Raw genomic sequence first — 18425 nt, 5'->3', positions numbered from 1 at the left:
CCTAAAGATTTCTAGTATATCCAGAAGCCCAAGAAGCAAGGATGTGACAGGAATAACTGAAGTTGCATTAACCATCTATTTTACAAAGTTAGCAAGCTTTGCCTCCTACCAGTTAGATCCTTTAAAAGTTGCAGAAAATTAAGTTTATATTTTTAAAAAATTAAGATAAAAATAAAATACCTCAACTCTATTAGCAGAGCTCACTTCTGAAGGAAAACCATGGGTAAATTCTTGATTTAAAAAGACTCCCTGACACCACCTCAAATTTATCTTTTTCATAAATCTATACTTCCACGCAAGTGACTTTTGTTTGGTTTGGTTTTATTTTAAATAATGACACCAAAAGAGATCTCTGTGATATCCGTAAGAAAAGTTTATGGAAAATGGAAGGGTCTGGGGATTACCAAGGTAAGTCCAACCTGAGAGAGTCCTGGCACCTAGGGGGAAGGTCCGACCTTGACAAAGGGCTGGAGAAAGCAGAGTGGGCTGAGGGCTGAAGTCTGGCCAAAACGAGGAAAGAGAAACAAAAGGAGGAAGCGGGAGACTGTGTTCTGCCACATGGGGAAACTGGATTCTCAGTCAGACAAAGAGAGCGAATCTGTGCAAAGCTCCTCCAATTCCCCAGGCCTTTCACAAACAGTTTCCCATTTAATTGCCATGTCGAGCTACAGCGGAGGCAGGGCTGGCCTTCCTGTCTTCTCTGGGAATTGTTTCAAGACGCGGTTATCAAGTGTGATAGAAATGACCGTACCTACTCTACATCCCTTCTAGAGTTAAGGCCTAGAAGGCTGAGGACTCCGCACTGAATCAGCAGGGGCTGGAGATGTTCCTCTGTCTCTATCTCTAACTCTATCTCTCTCTCTCTTGCTCCTGCTCTCCACTGATGGCTACCCACCCTACATCTCCCTGGCATCCTCACCAACACAACTGCTTGCAGGTACACTTAGCACCTGGGGACATGTTTTGAAACCTTCCCATTCAGACCATGATATCCATTGCCAAGCCTATCAACAAAAGTGCACAAAAAAAAATTAGACTCACCAAGATCAAGATGAATACCAGGGACAAATGAATTGAGAAAGAACATGAAGATAACAAATCCCAGCACCATCAGGCATTTGACAAGCAGAATCCTGTCTGATATCCTGTGCTGTGAGAGAGAGAAACACAACTCATTTACTTGGTACCATCTTCTGATTCCTGCAATGTGTCCATGATCCTACCTGACTTGAATCACTATAAATGTCTCCTGATGAAAAATAAAACATCTTGAACTTGAAAGAAGGTAACAAGGCAGTGTGTTGCAGGAAGAACTGTACAGATTCTGGATAACAGCATTCAAAATCTTTTGTGCAAAATAAGCACCACAGATGTGAAATGCAGTACAGTCTTTTTACCTAACACGGGACTACATAGCTTTTTATTTTTTTTTTAATTTTTAATTTTAATTAAAAATCATAAATTTACATAGGGCAATGTTGTTTGATTCATTTTGTTATTTTTTCCCTTCCCCCCTCCCCTCCCACCCCTCTTTTCCCTCTATACATTCCTTTCTTCCTCATTCTTACCACCCTCCTTATCCCTAACCCTAAACCTAACCCTAACCCTAACACTAACCCCTCCTACCCCCCACCCCCGTATGTCCTCATCCGCTTATCAGCGAGACCATTCGTCCTTTAGTTTTTTGAGATTGGCTTATCTCACTTAGCATGATGGTCTCAAATTTCATCCATTTGCCTGCAAATGCCATAATTTTGTCATTCCTCATGGCGGAGTAATATTCCATTGTATATATATGCCACAGTTTCTTTATCCATTCATCAACTGAAGGGCATCTGGGTTGGTTCCACAATCTGGCTATAGTGAATTGAGCAGCTATGAACATTGATGTGGCTATATCTCTGTAGTATGCTGATTTTAAGTCCTTTGGGTATAGGCCAAGGAGTGGGATAGCTGGGTCAAATGGAGGGTCCATTCCAAGCTTTCTGAGGAATCTCCATACTGCTTTCCAGAGTGGCTGCACTAGTTTGCAACCCCACCAGCAATGTATGAGTGTACCTTTTTCCCCACATCCTCGCCAACACCTATTGTTGCTTATGTTCTTGATAATCGCCATTCTAATTGGGGTGAGATGAAATCTTAGGGTAGTTTTGATTTGCATTTCTCTTATTACTAGAGATGTTGAACATTTTTTCATATATCTGTTGATTGCTTGTACATCTTCTTCTGTGAAGTGTCTGTTCATTTCCTTAGCCCATTTGTTGATTGGATTATTTGTATTCTTGGTGTAGAGTTTTTTGAGTTTTTATACATAGCTTTTTAATATAGCATAAGTATTCAGTCATTAGAAGTATCCACCCAGGTGTTGAAAAAGCCACTGGGAAGATGACAACTAACCTCCAGGGACCTGGCCCTTCCAAATACATTTCCACAGATGCCTGTGTGTTTCCTGTGTTTTAACTCAACTTCCCTTTTTTCATTCAAAGCTCATGGTAATGAGCTTAACACGTTCTTGAAATATTGTAATTCCTGCATAAGGCTTTGCTGTGTCCATTCATGTAACACTCATCAGGTCTGTGGAATACAGATGTTGCCCCCTTATCACTGGGATGACATCAGAGGGATCTGCCCAGTCTTCCAGGGGGTTATAGCACACTGTCCTCTAGTGACTTCATTAACGTCAGAATCATAAGGCAATTGGGGTACTCTTTTCTATGAGTCCCTGAGAGATATTGAGCTATATGGGCCACAGCTGTGTGGGGTCAGGGTAGGGGAGCACATGAGGTGGGCATCAGGTCAGCCCTCACTGCTAATTGGATCCCTTGTGTGAATCCAGGCTCCACTGTGTGGACTGACAACCACACAGGGTCCTTCCTTAAAAATGGCCCAGCACTTCTGTACAGCTGTCTAACGTATATCCGGATTTTGATAGGTATATAGGCATCCTTTGATATCCATGGGCAATTGGTTTCAGGACCCCAGATACCAAAATCTTCAATGCTCAAGTCCTTTATGTGCATAAAACCTTCACACATTCTTCCTCATACTTTAAATCACCTCTAGATTAATTATAAAACCTAACAATGCAAATTCTGTGTAAATAGTTGTTATACTGTATTGTTTAGGGGCTAATGATTTGGGGAGAAGGCTATACATGTTTAATACAGACACAATACTTCTCAAATATTTTCAATCCTGTTTGGTTGAATCCACAAATGTAGAACCCACAGATAGAGAAGGCCGACTGTAAACATCTCTGATTATAGATATCAATATATTTATAGATATACATAGATTTAGATGTCTATATCTAGATTTAGATACAGAGAGATATAGACATATAGAAATATATATATACAGGTATGTAATTATGGACAGATATAGATAGATAAGATAGACAAATATAGTTTTAGATATATATAGATGTGTATGTATAGAGAAAGAGGTAGAAGTGGAGATAGATAGAGGATTCTGAGCTTCTCTGGACACAGTTGAAGCTGCTTCCATCAAAAACACAGCATGCCTTCCATGGACAGCAGCTCTGGCTGTAGCCCCTGGTCCCCTGGACACAGGCCAGAGGTGCTGCCCTCACTCAAGAGGTGGGGCTGCCCTCTTCCCCTGCCCACGGTAAAGGCCCACATCATGTCCCACTCCAGTCATCTTCCCCTCCCGCTTTAAGGAAGCCCAATTTTCCTACATGATTCTATGATCAAGAATTAAGAGGTAGGGGATATATCAAAATAAGAAATGGCTCAGAGGAAAGCAATCCTGGTTCTCATCATGTGCAAAGAGAGGCACCACAAACCCTCCCTGAGTCACACTAACACAGAGAAAGTTAGTACTACCACAGTCCATTCAAAGATCAGAGAGGGAGGAGCAGCAAGTCAAAGAAAGTTCCGGTGTCATTCAGATGTGGAGGTGGAGGTGGAGGCTCCTTTGGAGTGCTCTACTGGGTGTCAATCTCCTTTTGACTATCTGGGGTTATTTCAGCAAGAATTCTCTTTTGCAATAAAGTGATATTGCCAAGTCCCTTGCCTGTTTTTCTATCAACTTTCAATTCTTATCCACCAAGTATACAGGACAAAAGCAGTGCAATCCAGCAAAGAAGCAAGGTCTTAAAACCCTGGGTACCCAAAGGGTCATAGTTACACCCTTCTCTTCTAACACTAACCATCTACATGGGAAAGAGAATATGAAGAGAGACCAGAGGACCAAATTGCTTAAAGAATACACTAACCAGCAGGACCCCAGTGTTTAAATTTCCTTTAGCTAAGCACATGGGTTCCTATCATAATTAGAGAGTGGGCATCCAACCTCTTCCAAGAAAAGAACCTATATGGATTAGAAATTGAGCAAAGAAAAAAAATTTTAAATGAGTTCTGCCCCCAGAAGTCAAAGTCAAACAGCAGGACACAACACACACATCCCATGTTTGTTCTTAAAGATGTTCAGTAACACCCAACATGCCTCACAGGTCTCCGTTTCCAGCTCCTCTCTGCAAAATAGGAACCTGGAAACCTTCTTTTCAGGGCCAGGGGAGGGACCATGAGCCACAGGCCCCGCTCAGTGGGCCAGACTCAAGGGCATGCCTGAAGTACATCTTCCCAGACACATAAAAATTGTAACACTTCAATCTCCTGTCATGTCTGGAAAATGTTTTTCCTCATTAACTTGTAGAAATAAATGACATCTTATGTGTAACTAGGGGAATAAAAAGAACAATGGCTTTCAGTCATTACTTCATCTGAGGTAAAAAGATTTTGAATGTTTCACCACAAAAAATGATATATGCCTGAGGTGAAGAAAAAGTTAATGACTCTGACTCCATCATTCCACAATGTGTACATGTATCCAGAGATCACCTTAGACCTCATAACTTCCTACAATTAGAATGTGTTGATTAAAAACAAAAAATAATAATAAATTTCTAAAAGAAATATCAATCACCATCTTCTACAACAGGTAAATCAAATTGGAAAGATCTGAAGAAAGCAAAGGAGGTACCTTTTTTTGTAGCTCCTGAATATTGGTCTCCCAATTTTTATCTTCCTGTGAGATTTGTCTGCAAGAGAAAAGGACAGGCTCATTATTTCCCAGGTCATGTGGAGCAATGATATTGACAGCATTGGAGCCTGGAGGTTTGATGTGGAGCCTGGTATAGCCTTCTAAGGGGCAAGATTAGTGATAAAAGTGACATGAGGCACTTGATTTGTCAATTAGGAGAGAAACTCTCTCTATATTTTCAAGGAAAAACCAAATATACAATGATCTGAATGTCTAATGAAGTGTGTGCATGTGTGTGTGTGAGAGAGCAAGTGTAGGAAATGTCTTAACAACATGTGCCACCATGTGAACAAGGAGAATGACTGGGCACCTTTGTTGTCCTCTTTATAGGTAGTCATCCCTCAGTATCCTCAGGACGTTGGTTCTAAGACCCCAACTAAGAGGAGTAAAACCCAGGGGTGCTTAAGTCCCTCAATATAAAATGGTGTTATATTTGCATTTAACTTAGCTACATCTTCCCATATACTTTAAAGCATCTCTAGATTATTTATACCTAATACAATGTAAATAGTTATCATACTATATTCTTTAAGGAATAATGACAAGAAAAAACTCTATACATGTGCAGTAGGGTTGTGATTTTTCTTTCCAAAGGCTTTTGATCAGTGACTGGTGAAATGCAGAGATGTGGAACCTGCGGTCCACTAGTTTCTGAATTGATTCCGTTTCCAAAATAAGGACATGGTATGTTCATGACCAACTTTTGCAGCTAAGGGGAAAAGAGATAAAAGAAACACCATTTGCTTTAATGGTAATTTTACCAACAGAAGCTCAGTTTTGAAGAAATTGCATGCCTGCTTCTTCCTTCTGTCATGGTACCCTCTTCTCTTGTCCGGGCTCCCTTGCTTGTTCCTGCTTACCTTTCCTTTTAACTTTTCCAACTTAATCTCCCTATTTTTTCTGATACCAACCAGAGGGAAGATGCTGCACAGAGGAGAATGTCACTTAACTGAGCATGCACACGTCACTCGTGAGCACTGAAGGAGGCTGAGCATGCAGCCATAGGGCCTGAAGGGAAACCACAGCAGAACCAAGTGAATTATTCTTAGGAAACTCTTGAAATATTTTCATTGGTGCATGATAATTATGCACATTAGTGGGATTCATTCTGGCACATTTTTATATACACATAACATCATTCGGTAGATTTCATTTGCTAGTTCCCCAACCCTCTCCCTGATTTCCTTCTTCTACTCTACCTGATCTCCCTCCTATTTGCATGAGACCCTTTTTGCCCCTTTCCTGTCTACCTTCCACATATGAGAGAAAATATATGGCTTTAACATTTTGAGTCTGTTTTATTTTACCTAAGATAATGCTCTGAAGTTCCATCCATTTTCTTGCAAATAACATAGTTTCATTACTCTTTATAGCTGAATAACATGGTGAGGATATACCACATTTTCTTTATCCATTCATCCATTGACCACCTAGGCCAGCTCCATGACTTAGCTACTGTGAATTGCATTGCTATGAACATGCATCTGCATGTAACACTACAGTTTGCCGACTTTAATTATTTTAGATAAAGACTAAGGAGTGGGATAGCAGTGTCATGCAGTGGTTCTATTCCTACCGTTCTGAGGAACCTCCACATTGATTTCCACAGTGGTTGTTCTAATTGACAATCCCAAAAAATTTTGAACATCTTTTCATCTATTTATTAACCATTTGTACTACTTGTTTTGAGAAATACCTGTTTAGTTAATTTACCCATTAAATGATGGGGGTTTTTGGGGGGGTTGGTTAAAAGTTTTTGAGTTCTTTATATATTCTGGATATTAATCCCTTGTCAGAGGTATAACTGTCAAAATTTTTCTCCCTTTTTGCCAACTATTCCTGACAGGGGATTGATACTAAGAATATATAAAGAACTCAAAAAATCCGACACCAAAAAAAAAAAAAAGTAACCCAATTAATAAATGGACAAAAATGGAACAGACATTTTTTAAAAGAAGAAATACAGATGGTGAATAAATATATGAAAAAATGTTCACCTTCCCTAACAATCAAGGAAATGCAAATCAAAACTATACTGAGATTTCATCTTGAACGGAAAATTGTCAAAAATACAATAGTAATAAATGTTGGTTAGGATGTAGGGAAAAAGATACACCCATACATTGTTGGTGGGACTGCAAATTTGTACAACCACTCTAGAATGCAATATGCAGATGCCTCAAAAAAACTAGGAATGGAACCACTATACAACCCAGCTATCCTGCTCCTTAGTATTTATCCAAAAGATCTAAAATCAACACAAATAGATGCTGAGTTTTGTCAAAGGATTTTTCTGTATCTATTGAAATAATCATATGATCTTTGTCCTTGGTTTTATTTATGTGATGTATCACATTTATTGATTAGCATGTGTTGAAACATCCTTGCATCCCTGAAAAGAAACAAACTTCAACATGTTATGAAATCTTTGTAATTTTTTTTTTTAATTTGGTTGACTGATATTTTACATCTATAATCATCAGGGATATTGGTCTACAGTTTTCTTTCCTTTATATGTCCTCATCTGGTTTTGATAAGAGGGTGATACTAGCATTGTAGAGTGAGTTTTGGAGTCTTTCCTTCTTTTCTAATTCATAGAATAATTTGAGGAGCATTATTATTGGTTCTTTAGCAGTTCAGTAAAATCCAGTTGTGAATCCATCTACTTGTTGGATTTTCTTTGTTGGGAAGGCTTTGTATTACTGCTTCAATTGCATTGTTTGTTATTCATCTGTTTAGGTTTTCTGTATGCTCTTGGTTCAGTTCTGGTAGATTATAGGTGTCTAGAAATTTATCAATTTCTTCTAGGTTTTCCAATTTTGGGAATATAAGTTTTCAAAATAGTCTCTAGTGTCCTTTGGATTTCAGGGATTTCTGTTGTGATCTCTCCTTTTCCCCTTTTCTTTTGGTTAGTTTGGCTAATGTCTTATCAATCTTGTTTATCTTTTCAAAGAACCAACTCTTCATTCATTAATTCTTTGTATTGTTTTTTCTCTATTTCATTAACTTTGGCTCTGATATTTATTGTATCCTTCCTACTAGCAGTTCTAGAATTCTTTTTTGTTATTGTTATTGTTGTTGTTGTTGTTTTCTTTGTGTTTGAGATGCATCATTAGATTATTTGTTTGGGATCTTTCTGATTTTTTTTTAATGTAGTTAATCATAGCTATAAACTTTCCTCTTAGAACTGCATTCTTGGTGTCTAGACTCTCAATATTGACCCAGATAGCCTGGCTATTTTGATCATAGTTTTCTTTCCTTTTTTATTTTTCTTTAATATTGCCTAAATGTTCAAGACTGGCCATACTTGCCTTCAAGCTCTGAAATTCTGTCTTCTACTAGGTCTAATCTATTCTCATTTTATTCTAAGAATTTTCACATTTGTCCCCTAATTTCCTTGATGACCCACTCATCATTAAAAGGCATATTGTTCAATCTTCACATGCTAATATAGTTTCTATAATATTTCTTGTTTTCTAATTTTCTTGTTTTCCTTTATTTCTAATTTTATTCCATTATGATCTAATAAGATGCAAGGAATTATACTGACTTTTTGTATTTACTAAGACTTGCCTGTGACCTAAAATATGATCTATTTTGGAGAAAGTTTCATGAGCAGCTGAAAAGATAGTATATTCACCTGTTGTTGGATGAAATATTCTATTGATGTCTGGTAAGTCCTTTTAATTTATAGTATGTTTTAGATCTGAAGTGATATTGATGATTTTATATCTGAGTAACCTATCTACTAGTGAGAGACACGTATTAAAATTGTATTATTTTATTAGGATCTATCTGAGACTTTATGTTTAGCAGTGTTTATTTTATATAATTAGGTATACTGAAGTTTGGAGCATAAATATTTGCTATATTTATGTCTTCATGCTGCATCATTCCCTTTATCAGTATCCTGTGACCTTCTTTGTCTCCTGGAACTCATTTTGGCTTGAAATCTGTTTTGTTATATATGAGAGTACATACTCCTGTTTGCTTTGGGGTTCCATTTACATGGAATATCATTTTTCATTCTTTCACTTGCAACCTGTGTCTACTTTTCCTATGAGTATGTCTCTTACAGACAACATATAGTTGGATCTTGTTTTTTAATCTGCTCTGCCAGTATACATCATTTAGTTAGAGAGTTGAGACCATTAACATTCAGTGTTATTATAGAGAGGTGTTTTATTACTTCCTGCCATTTTTATTTATTTTTAATATTTGATTGAATCCTAATTTTAATTTGCTTTAAAACTCTTTTAATTAGATTTATTCTTTTCAAAGCTGTCTTTGTTGTTATTGTCTTATAATTCAGTATGTAGGATTTCTTTAAGTATCTTCTGCAATGCTGGCTTAGTAGTCATGAATTCATTTAGTTTACACTCATTTTGGAAGATTTTATTTCTTATTTGATTTTGAAGAATAACTTTAATAGATAGAGCTATCTTGGTTGACAGTTATTGTTTCTCAGTGCTTGAAACATATCATTCCAAGTCCTCTTGGACTTTAGGGTTTATACTGAGAAATCTTGCACTACTTTGACTCTTTCCTCTAAATTTGACCTGTTGTCTCTCTCCTGTAGTCTTTAAAAATCCCTTATTTGTTCTATGTTATTGGCATTTTAATTATAATATGTAATGGAGAGGTTTTTTCTGATTTTTTCTGGGGTTTTAAATGGCCCCAATTTTTAGATGTCCATCTTCTTCTTAAGGTTTGAAAATTTTCTGCTATTATTTCAATACCATTATCCTGTATTTCTACTCTTTTGTCAATGCCAATGAGTCTTTGGTCTCTCAATATTGACCCAGATATCCTGGCTATTCTGATCATAGATTTCTTTCCTTTTTTTTTTTTTTTTCTTTAATATTGTTTAAATGTTCAAGGTTGGCCATACTTGTCTTCAAGCTCTGAAATTCTGTACTCTTCTAGGTCTAATCTATTAGAAATTCTTTCAACTGAATTTTTCATTTGATTTACTGAATCTTTTATTTCTAGGATTTTTGTTTGGTTCTTTCTCAGAATCTCTATCTCTTTATTAAAACACTCTTTCATAGCCTATTTTTTCTCCTTTAATTCATTCCTTAGATCTTCTTTTAAATCATTAACCATTTTAATAATCAACTTTTTAAATGTTTTGTTCAAGATTTCATCCATTTTGATATTTGTGGTTTCAGTTATTTGGGGGGTTATAAGTTTTTGGAGACATCTTGTGGGCTTATTTCTTTGTGTTTTCAAAAGGTTTTTTTTTTTTTTTTTTTTGGTACATCCATTATCATGAATTCCTCTTTTTCTATACAATCTGCCCTGAGCTGTGGGCTTATATTAGTTTCAGAACATTCAGTTGGCATAATCAAGGTGCTAAATTTAACCACCAGTACTGCTTCAAGGGGATAAAGCAACAGCCAGTCACAGAAATAACTTAATAGCATATATTTGAAAACTTATTACTAATGATCTCCACAACTCAACTAACCAATGATAAAAGTGGATGAGAAATAATATATAATAGGCTAGAAGGTTAAGCATTAATGATAGCATACTTAATAGTAAGTTTTGTTGGAAGAAGGGGGAAAAAGATGAAATAGAAAACAGGAAAAAAGGGTGGGGAGGTAAGGGAGACAGAAGATAAAATGAGACAATAAAGAAGGATGGAGGATAATGGAAGGGAATGAAGATGAGAAGGAATAAAAGTTATTGAGAAAGGATCCAAATAATTGACAAAAATGTGTAAAATTAGAACTCTGAGAAAACATGAGAAAGACACTAGAATTACTACATACAGCAGCTAATGCAATCACAGTATTTTTTTAAAAATTCAGTTTTCCTCTTGCTGAGGCTTTTAAACTGAAGACATTTCTTTCCATAATTTTGAATATAGAATTCACCAGCTGTGAGGTGTTTTTGTGACACAATTATTATTCTATTTATTTGTTCTCAGCTCTGACCCAAACCAGCCAAAGTTGTTAAGGGAGTCTGTATGCTGAGCACTGCCCACTCCTTGGCTGACAGCAAGTATAGGGTAGCGGGGGGTTGATCTTTTCAAAGCAGATTAAAGTTGACCAACTTATGTTGTGTATATATATATAAAAATATCACCATGCATTGCAATTTTATATATAACTATAACACATCAATTAAAACATAAATAGAAGGAAGACCAACAGAGTAGAGGAAAAAAAATCAGGGAGAGAGAGGAGAGAAAGAATAATTCTGGAGACTGAAATGTAGAAAACTACATTATATGTATTTATGAATATGTGAAGATGAACCCCACTGTTATGTATAACTATAATGCACTAAAAATAAAAATATAAATAAATAATACCATTAAAAAGTGAATACCAAGAAGTGAATTGATTAGGATATTTATATCCTTTGAGGTGCTTGAAAATCAACTGCTGGGAGAATCTTTTGTAAGATTAGTTTGTTACATTAATTGGTTTTGATTCTTACCATACAACAGTTAAAACATAGGGAGGTGGAACAACCCAGTGATTTAAAGTGTGAGTTCAATTCCCAGCATCACTCTTTTTGAGCTGTATAACCATAGGCAAGTTGCCCAAACTCTCTGAGCCTCTGTTTATTTCATCCTTAAACTGAACTAATACCAACCCCACAGAGCTAGGTGGTGGTTAGATAAAATTTTGCACCGTAAGAGACTTAAGCACAATGAGTGGCACCTAAAAGTTACACATGTGCTCAGTTAGTGTCACCAGTTTGTAATGCCACAAATGCTTGGAATAACCATCATTTTAACCCACTTGATTTGCATTTTATATAACATTTGGACACTGTTTGGATGGTAGTGGACTATGTTGTTCATACAATCTCACTATTAAGTACAACCAATAAAGACAAGAACTGCTTCTGTAAATCTGAGCAAGACCCAGCTTGGTACCTGTTGAAAGTGTGCAACCTTCGGGCCAGCAGGTGCTCCAGTGCCAGCACCTTCCCCAGCAGCAGGCCACGCACAGCTGTCTCCTCACGGCTGGCTGGGCTGATGCGCTGCGCTGTCAGGCGCCACACATGAATCTCGTGCTTCAGTTCTGCAGAGAAAGAAAGGCAAAGCTTGAGTTTCCCGCAACCTGGGATGTCAGTGCTCACAACACACTCACGATGCTCATGTTTCCCAGGCTCAGCCCAAAGCAGAGGCATCTCAGCATATGAGTTACTATAATGAAACCAGATGACAAAGCTAACTTTTAAAAATTACCATGAGAGTGAAGTAGAGTAATTTCAACTTTCTGGTGAAGAATAAATTCCTTTCTTGAACAGACACATCAAAGCTACTACCCAGCAACCCTAACCTCTTCTTGCAGGTCCCACTTTCAGATAAAATCTATACATTGCTGCTCTGGTTTGAATGCGGTTTGTCTCCTCCAAAATGCATGCACCATGTAATGCCCTCTGCCACGTAATGACGTATCGCAAAGGCCTTCACCCGATGTGCTCTCAGACTTCCCAGCATCCTGGACAATAAGCTGAAAAAAACCTCTATCCCTTAGAGCTTGTCCAGTCTCTAGTATTCAATAATATGAAAAAAAAAAGTCAACTGCCCATTCTTTGATTGATTTCAGAAACAGATCTAGTGAAAATCAGAAGCACAAGTGTTATTCTCAGGCAGTGGTGCTCAGGGCCAGTAGGGCATTGGGAAGAGACAGGAGTTGGGAAAAACCCTCACTCCCAACCAGTCCCCCACTGAGCTAAGTCTGTTACACAGGAAAGAGAGACATAGACAGCCTGATGAAATGCTGACATCAATAGACTGAGCAGAATTTGCACCCAGAACTGAATTCAGATGCCTTCTGAAAGAGGAGTAAAGACAGATAGATTATTTGTTGCCTAAGATATTTAAATATTTCAAGAAACCTTACATTTAACCTTGATTTTAGCATTTTAAATGCTACATAAAATTATCAAAAAAACCATTAAGAGAATATGAAAAGGCACACTGTTTTCATTAATCACCGTTAGCCAGTTTTCTGTCACTAAAACAAAATACCTGAGATTAATAACTTAAAAGGAAGAAAGGTTTATTTTGACTCAAAGTTTGAGAGGTTTCAGTCCATGGTCAGTTGCACTGCTTTGGGGAACACAGTGAAGCAGAACATCATGGCAGGAGTGTGTAGCAGAGGCTGCTAACCTCTTGGCAACCAGGAAGCAAAGATAGAGAGAGAAAGGGGTGCAGACCCCAATAACCACCTCAAGGGCATGCCCCCAGTGACCTAACTCCCTCCAGCTAGTCCCACCTCCTAAAGGTTCCACCACCTCCCAATAGTGCGACCCTAGGCACCATGCCTTCATCACAGAGAACTCAGGATAATTTCAGATCCAAACTACATTATAAGCAATGCACCAAAATATACATCACAAGAATTAAAGGTGAAATTAAAAGACCAAAGCCTTTTGAGCAGGGGCTGGAGCACCTGACAGCCTACTCCACATGGAGGCAAGACACAATAGCACAATCATGGTGGACTCAACCAATAAAGAAAATGCTGCCTTTTAAGCCCCCTTTATTCAGCACACAAGTGCTGATCACCTACTGTGTGGCAAACCTGCTGCAATGCTGAGGAAACAGAAAAGTTTGGCAGAGAAACAGAGTATAAATGAAGCCTGCAGAGATTCAATAGAGAGACCTGGAGAGAACAGGGGCACTGAGACGATTTCAGCCAGCACTTGGTTTTGAGTTTCAGCTTTACAAAGATGCATTATGGCTTACTAAGATAGAATGAACCTGGGTGTAATTCAAAGGCTTCTTCAGAAAAATGGATCCATGATTTCCTTCTGAAAAGTCTCACACCTCATTAAATCACCTATGAGGTTTTGATAACATAAAAAGATGGGGAAGAATAGGAGGAGGAGAAAGCAATGAACTAGCCCTCCGAAACTGTGAACACGAAACTCCATGTTGGGATAGGAAAGGGGAGACGGGGCTGTGGAATGGCTTCAGCCTAAGTTCAAATGGGGCCTGTGTTTCATCTAACGCTCTGAATCTCATCAGATGAAAGGTATTATTAAAAACCCATTCATAAACATCAGAGACTTTCCAGTAGCTCTTTAAAGTCATCATAGTGAAGAGTCACTTTCTGAAGCAGATAATCAGCTTTAAAAAGCTTACATGTCTGCGTGGTTCAGCTCTGGTGGCAGCCCAGGGATCTAGGTTGGGAATTTCATGTCTTTGCATTTGGAGAAGCAGAGACTGGGAGCCAGTGCCACATTGGTGATGTGGCCTTCTAGGTCCCCTGGGCTCTCTTATGCAGGCACATCCTCCAGAGACAGCCACAACCCTCTCCGTGCATGCTCACAGTCTACCTACCTTCCAACCCCTCAAATCAAAAGCACTACCAACCATCTTCTGCTCAGCCCATCATTAATGTTCAAGTAGCACTTTCATTTTCTAACTGGAATTAAATATGAATTCTGAGATAATTTAACTGAGAGGGATTTTGCTTGGGAGAAGGGAGCACACTGCATTCAGAGAGGCAGAGGTGCACAATCTCTGATCTTAAGCATGCAGTGTCCCAACAACAGACACTTCCCTGATGTTCTACATGGGATGGCAGCTCCTACCTGTTTGTAAGAACTTCCCCTGGGAAAAATAATCACATGAAAAATAATCATATCAACTCCAAGGAGGTTCTTATACCCACCAACAATCTCACTGGGTTCCTTGTTATACAGCTTTTTGTTCCAATAAAGGAGTCTGAGGAGTGGGAATGAGACCAGAAGAACGAGGCAAATCCCAACGAACATGTGTGCTGTGAATCTGGCGAAGTCCAGGCCCTAGAAAGAGAAAGGGGAGATAAGTGGCAATGCCCTTTTCTCTGCAATGGTGGCAGCTCCCCATGTCAGGATCCAAGGAGGACCAAGATCAGAGAGTGTAAGGAACATCAGGATCTCTGGGGACTTTAGTAGAGATCCTAAAGCTCAGCACAAAACCCAAGGAAGAGTACAATTGTCTCCCCATGAGTTTGAAACAGTTAAGTTTTCTTCTTTCATGTTGACTACCAATTCTTACATGAATAAAAAGCCATCTTAGAAAGAAACAGAACAGGTTAACATATCTAATTCTACCCATGGTTTCCAGGTTCAGGTGAAAAGACTAAAAGGAAAAGAACATCAAACAATGTGACTAACAGTATTCACCATTTTAAAGGTACATTTGGTTTTTAAAACATCTCACTAAAGTTCTTGCCATTGATTTGAAGGAGAGTCCTCAGGGCCAACGAGCACAGTCTTTCTTCCCTGGACACCCAGGAACTATCAGAGGCTGCCCAGAGCATGGGGACCAGTCACAAGGGTCCTAGGCAGGTGCCCTCTGCTTCCATAGCCTGTCTATGGGGCTCTGCACCTTGGTCAGATGTTGACAATTACCTTGAACTTTGTGTTTATCTACAGAATTCATTCTCAAGATATCTGCTTGAAAACAATACTTTAAGGTGCTCATGAAAATGTTCTCATTTCCTCTAAAATCAGAAGCAAAAAATGAACTTGGGAACTGGAGAAAATCATTTAAAACCTAAGATATTTATCTTTATGCCAACAGGTCATAAAACGTAATTGTTAATATTGTTTAGGGGGAATGACCCAGGGAGACATAAATCCTTGTATCAAGAGTAACTCTGGGTCTGTTGGGACATAATAACTGTGTAGTTTTGCCCCATAAGAAATGGTGGGCCACTTGAAGAAAAACTGAGTAGATAAATGGAAACAAAACCAAAGGACTAAGGAGATCCAGGGAGTATGTCCACAGCAAGATTACACAGCACTAAGTGGAAGAATTTGGTTGTTACTAGAGTCATGTAATGGGTTAATTTATCGAGATCAATACAAAATGGAAAATAGTTCAAACTGATCATTTTAAGAAGCAATACAAGCAGAAGCAATGTACAATGGGATACAAATGTTTTCACTAAGTTTATTAGGTGCATGTATCTGGGCCTCCTTGCTGCTATTACCTATCTCTGTAATTTCCTAGACACTTCTCTTTAATGTTCCCAATAACAAAACCACCCCGTCACACTACATCAGTATAGTGCTTAACGCAGCCCTTTCTTCCTGCATGGTGCAGCTTCTGCTTCTAAGTCCTATTTTGTGCGGTTTTGTTTGGGACTCCACTCCATTTTCCTTGTAGTTTTCTACATTGTTCTCATTCGATGGATTAGTAGTCAAATATTGAAGCATGTGAAACAACCAATAGAGGACCCCATGGGAAACAGTAGAACACGCCTTGCTTTGTAAGCTACATATATTTATGAGGATGTGGCTGAAGGATTCCCAGTTAAAACAATATCATTTCCTAGGCACTATGCTATCCAGTTAGCTCTGTGACAAGTCAAGGGTCCGCCGGGTTGTAAGGAATGGTTCGAGTCAAGGTGGTTTCTTGAATTCTTCTAAGTGAAGGGCTCATGAAGTATTAAGCTGAACCTATTGAGTTTTGGTAAGATATACACTGTGTAATTTGAAAACACTATCCAGTCTGAATGCCCAATAAGCAAAGAACACAGATACTGTAGGAATGGATGTGATGGCAGACAGGAGAGACTGGAGTGATCATACTGTTTAAGGGACCAGCAGAGCATGTGGCAGAGGGGTCCTGACACCCAGGGATCTGAAGGAGGTAAGAGGGCCTCTGGAAGAGCAAAGGTGGGTGAGCCCAGCATGCGGGAAACAGAGCAAGCCACAGAAGTAATGAGCTGGCCCAAGAGCTCCAAAATAAAAAACCCAGAGGCTATAGGTTTTGAAGAGGAGTTATGGGAATAAAATGTTCAGGAAGAAGGCTAAGAAGTGGCCAAAGAGACAGAGCCAGCAGAGTGATACTGTGAAAGTTGTCACCCAGTAGAATGGAGGAAAGTGCTACCGGAAGCGGCTAAAGGACATAATTTTCAGAGGTCATGAATTTAAGACTCTTCTGTTCTTGTTTAGGTGTCTAGGGTATAAATTTCCCTTTAAAGACTGCATTAGAGCAGGGACCACTAAGTCACCATTCGCAGGCTGAGTACAGCCACCTCCATTCTTCTGTGTGTTGTCTATGGCTGCTCTCATGCCATAGTGGCAGAACGGGGTAATTTCAACAGTCGCCATATGGCCCACATGCCTATGATATTAACTACGTGACGTTTGAAGAAAAAGTTGCTGACACCTCTTTAAAGAAACCCTTTGAATTTTTATGTGTCCCATTTTCACTATAATTCAGTTCAAAATTGCTCTAGACTGAATTGTGTTTCCCCTATCATTCTTATGTTGATGCCCTAATTCCCAATGTGATGCTATTTGGAGATGGAGTTTTTGAGGTGATTTGATTTAGATGAGTTCATGAGGCCGGGGCCCACATGCTGGTGCCCTTATCAGAGACACCACGAGCTAGCTTGTGCTCTCTTCTCTCCTGTCCCTTTTCCTCTTGTTTTCCCTCTCCCTCTCCCTCTGTTTCCCCTGCCCTTCAAAGATGAGAACTGCATGTGTGTTAGGCCACCTGAAGTTTTCCAAGAACGCTTTTCATTTTTTCATCACTATCTTTTCATTTTTTTTCTTTGGGATCTGTGTCTTCAAATTCACTGTGTTTTTCTTCTGCCATGTTGCTATTAAACCCAACAAGTGTGTTTCTACTACAATTATTTTAAGTTTCATCTCTAGAAGCTTGATTTTGACCTTTTAAAAAAAATGTCTTTAATGTTTCCACATAGTGAACACCTGTAATGCAGTTATAATAACAGTTTTAATGTCCTCGTTTGCTCATTCTCACACCTGAGTCTACTCAAGGTTGACTCCAAATGGTTCATATTCTCCTTCCATAGGTCATATTTCTTGCTTCTTTACATGCCTGGGAATCCTTGATCATATTGCCTTATACACTGTTGAATGTTTTTGTATCCTTCAAATATTCTTGAGGTCTGTTCTGGGAGTCTGTTAAATTATCTAGAAAACTTGATTGGGGGGGGCTTGATTTTAAGATTTATTAGGTGGAACAGAACCATATTCAGTTCGGGAATTACTCCCCACTCCTGAGGTAAGACCCTTCTAAGTAGTCCACCCTGTGCCCTCTGAATTACAAGGGTGCAATCTGCCTGGAAGGAACAGAGACTATTCCTATCCCTGTGTATGTCAAGGACTCTCACCTCCCATCCCTTAGGCTTGTGCTTCCCCTGGCATCAGGCGGTTTCCTCACATACGTGCACTGGTATGATCATTACTCTCTGAAGATCTCTGTGGTTCTCTCTCTGGGAAGGATTGTCCTCCTTAGTCCTTTGTCTTGCAAATTCCAGCTGCCTTAGTCTCCCCAGACTCTCAGTTCCATCCTATCAACTCAGGGAGCTAAGTGAGCTCCACCTGGTTTCTCCCTCCCTGCACCACACCCTGGAAAT

The 18425-nt window shown here is 38.9% G+C and overlaps 1 protein-coding gene across 4 annotated transcripts in view; it reads right to left on the bottom strand.

Moving 5' to 3' along the window:
* The window catches only part of OCA2 (OCA2 melanosomal transmembrane protein), a 394493-nt gene that overhangs the window by 238556 nt on the left and 137512 nt on the right, over positions 1–18425 (bottom strand). For all 4 annotated transcript variants that reach the window (XM_079128438.1, XM_079128436.1, XM_079128437.1 and 1 more), the window contains exons 15-18: positions 14715–14847; positions 11960–12107; positions 5005–5062; positions 1042–1150 (exon numbers count right to left, since the gene is read on the bottom strand). In XM_079128438.1, the coding sequence (XP_078984564.1) occupies positions 1042–1150; positions 5005–5062; positions 11960–12107; positions 14715–14847 (448 nt within the window). The remainder of the gene's footprint in view (positions 1–1041; positions 1151–5004; positions 5063–11959; positions 12108–14714; positions 14848–18425) is intronic.

This window comes from Sciurus vulgaris (assembly GCF_902686455.1).
Source record: "Sciurus vulgaris genome assembly, chromosome: 2".
Lineage (NCBI taxonomy): Eukaryota > Metazoa > Chordata > Mammalia > Rodentia > Sciuridae > Sciurus > Sciurus vulgaris.
This window is presented reverse-complemented; position numbering and strand designations above follow the sequence as displayed.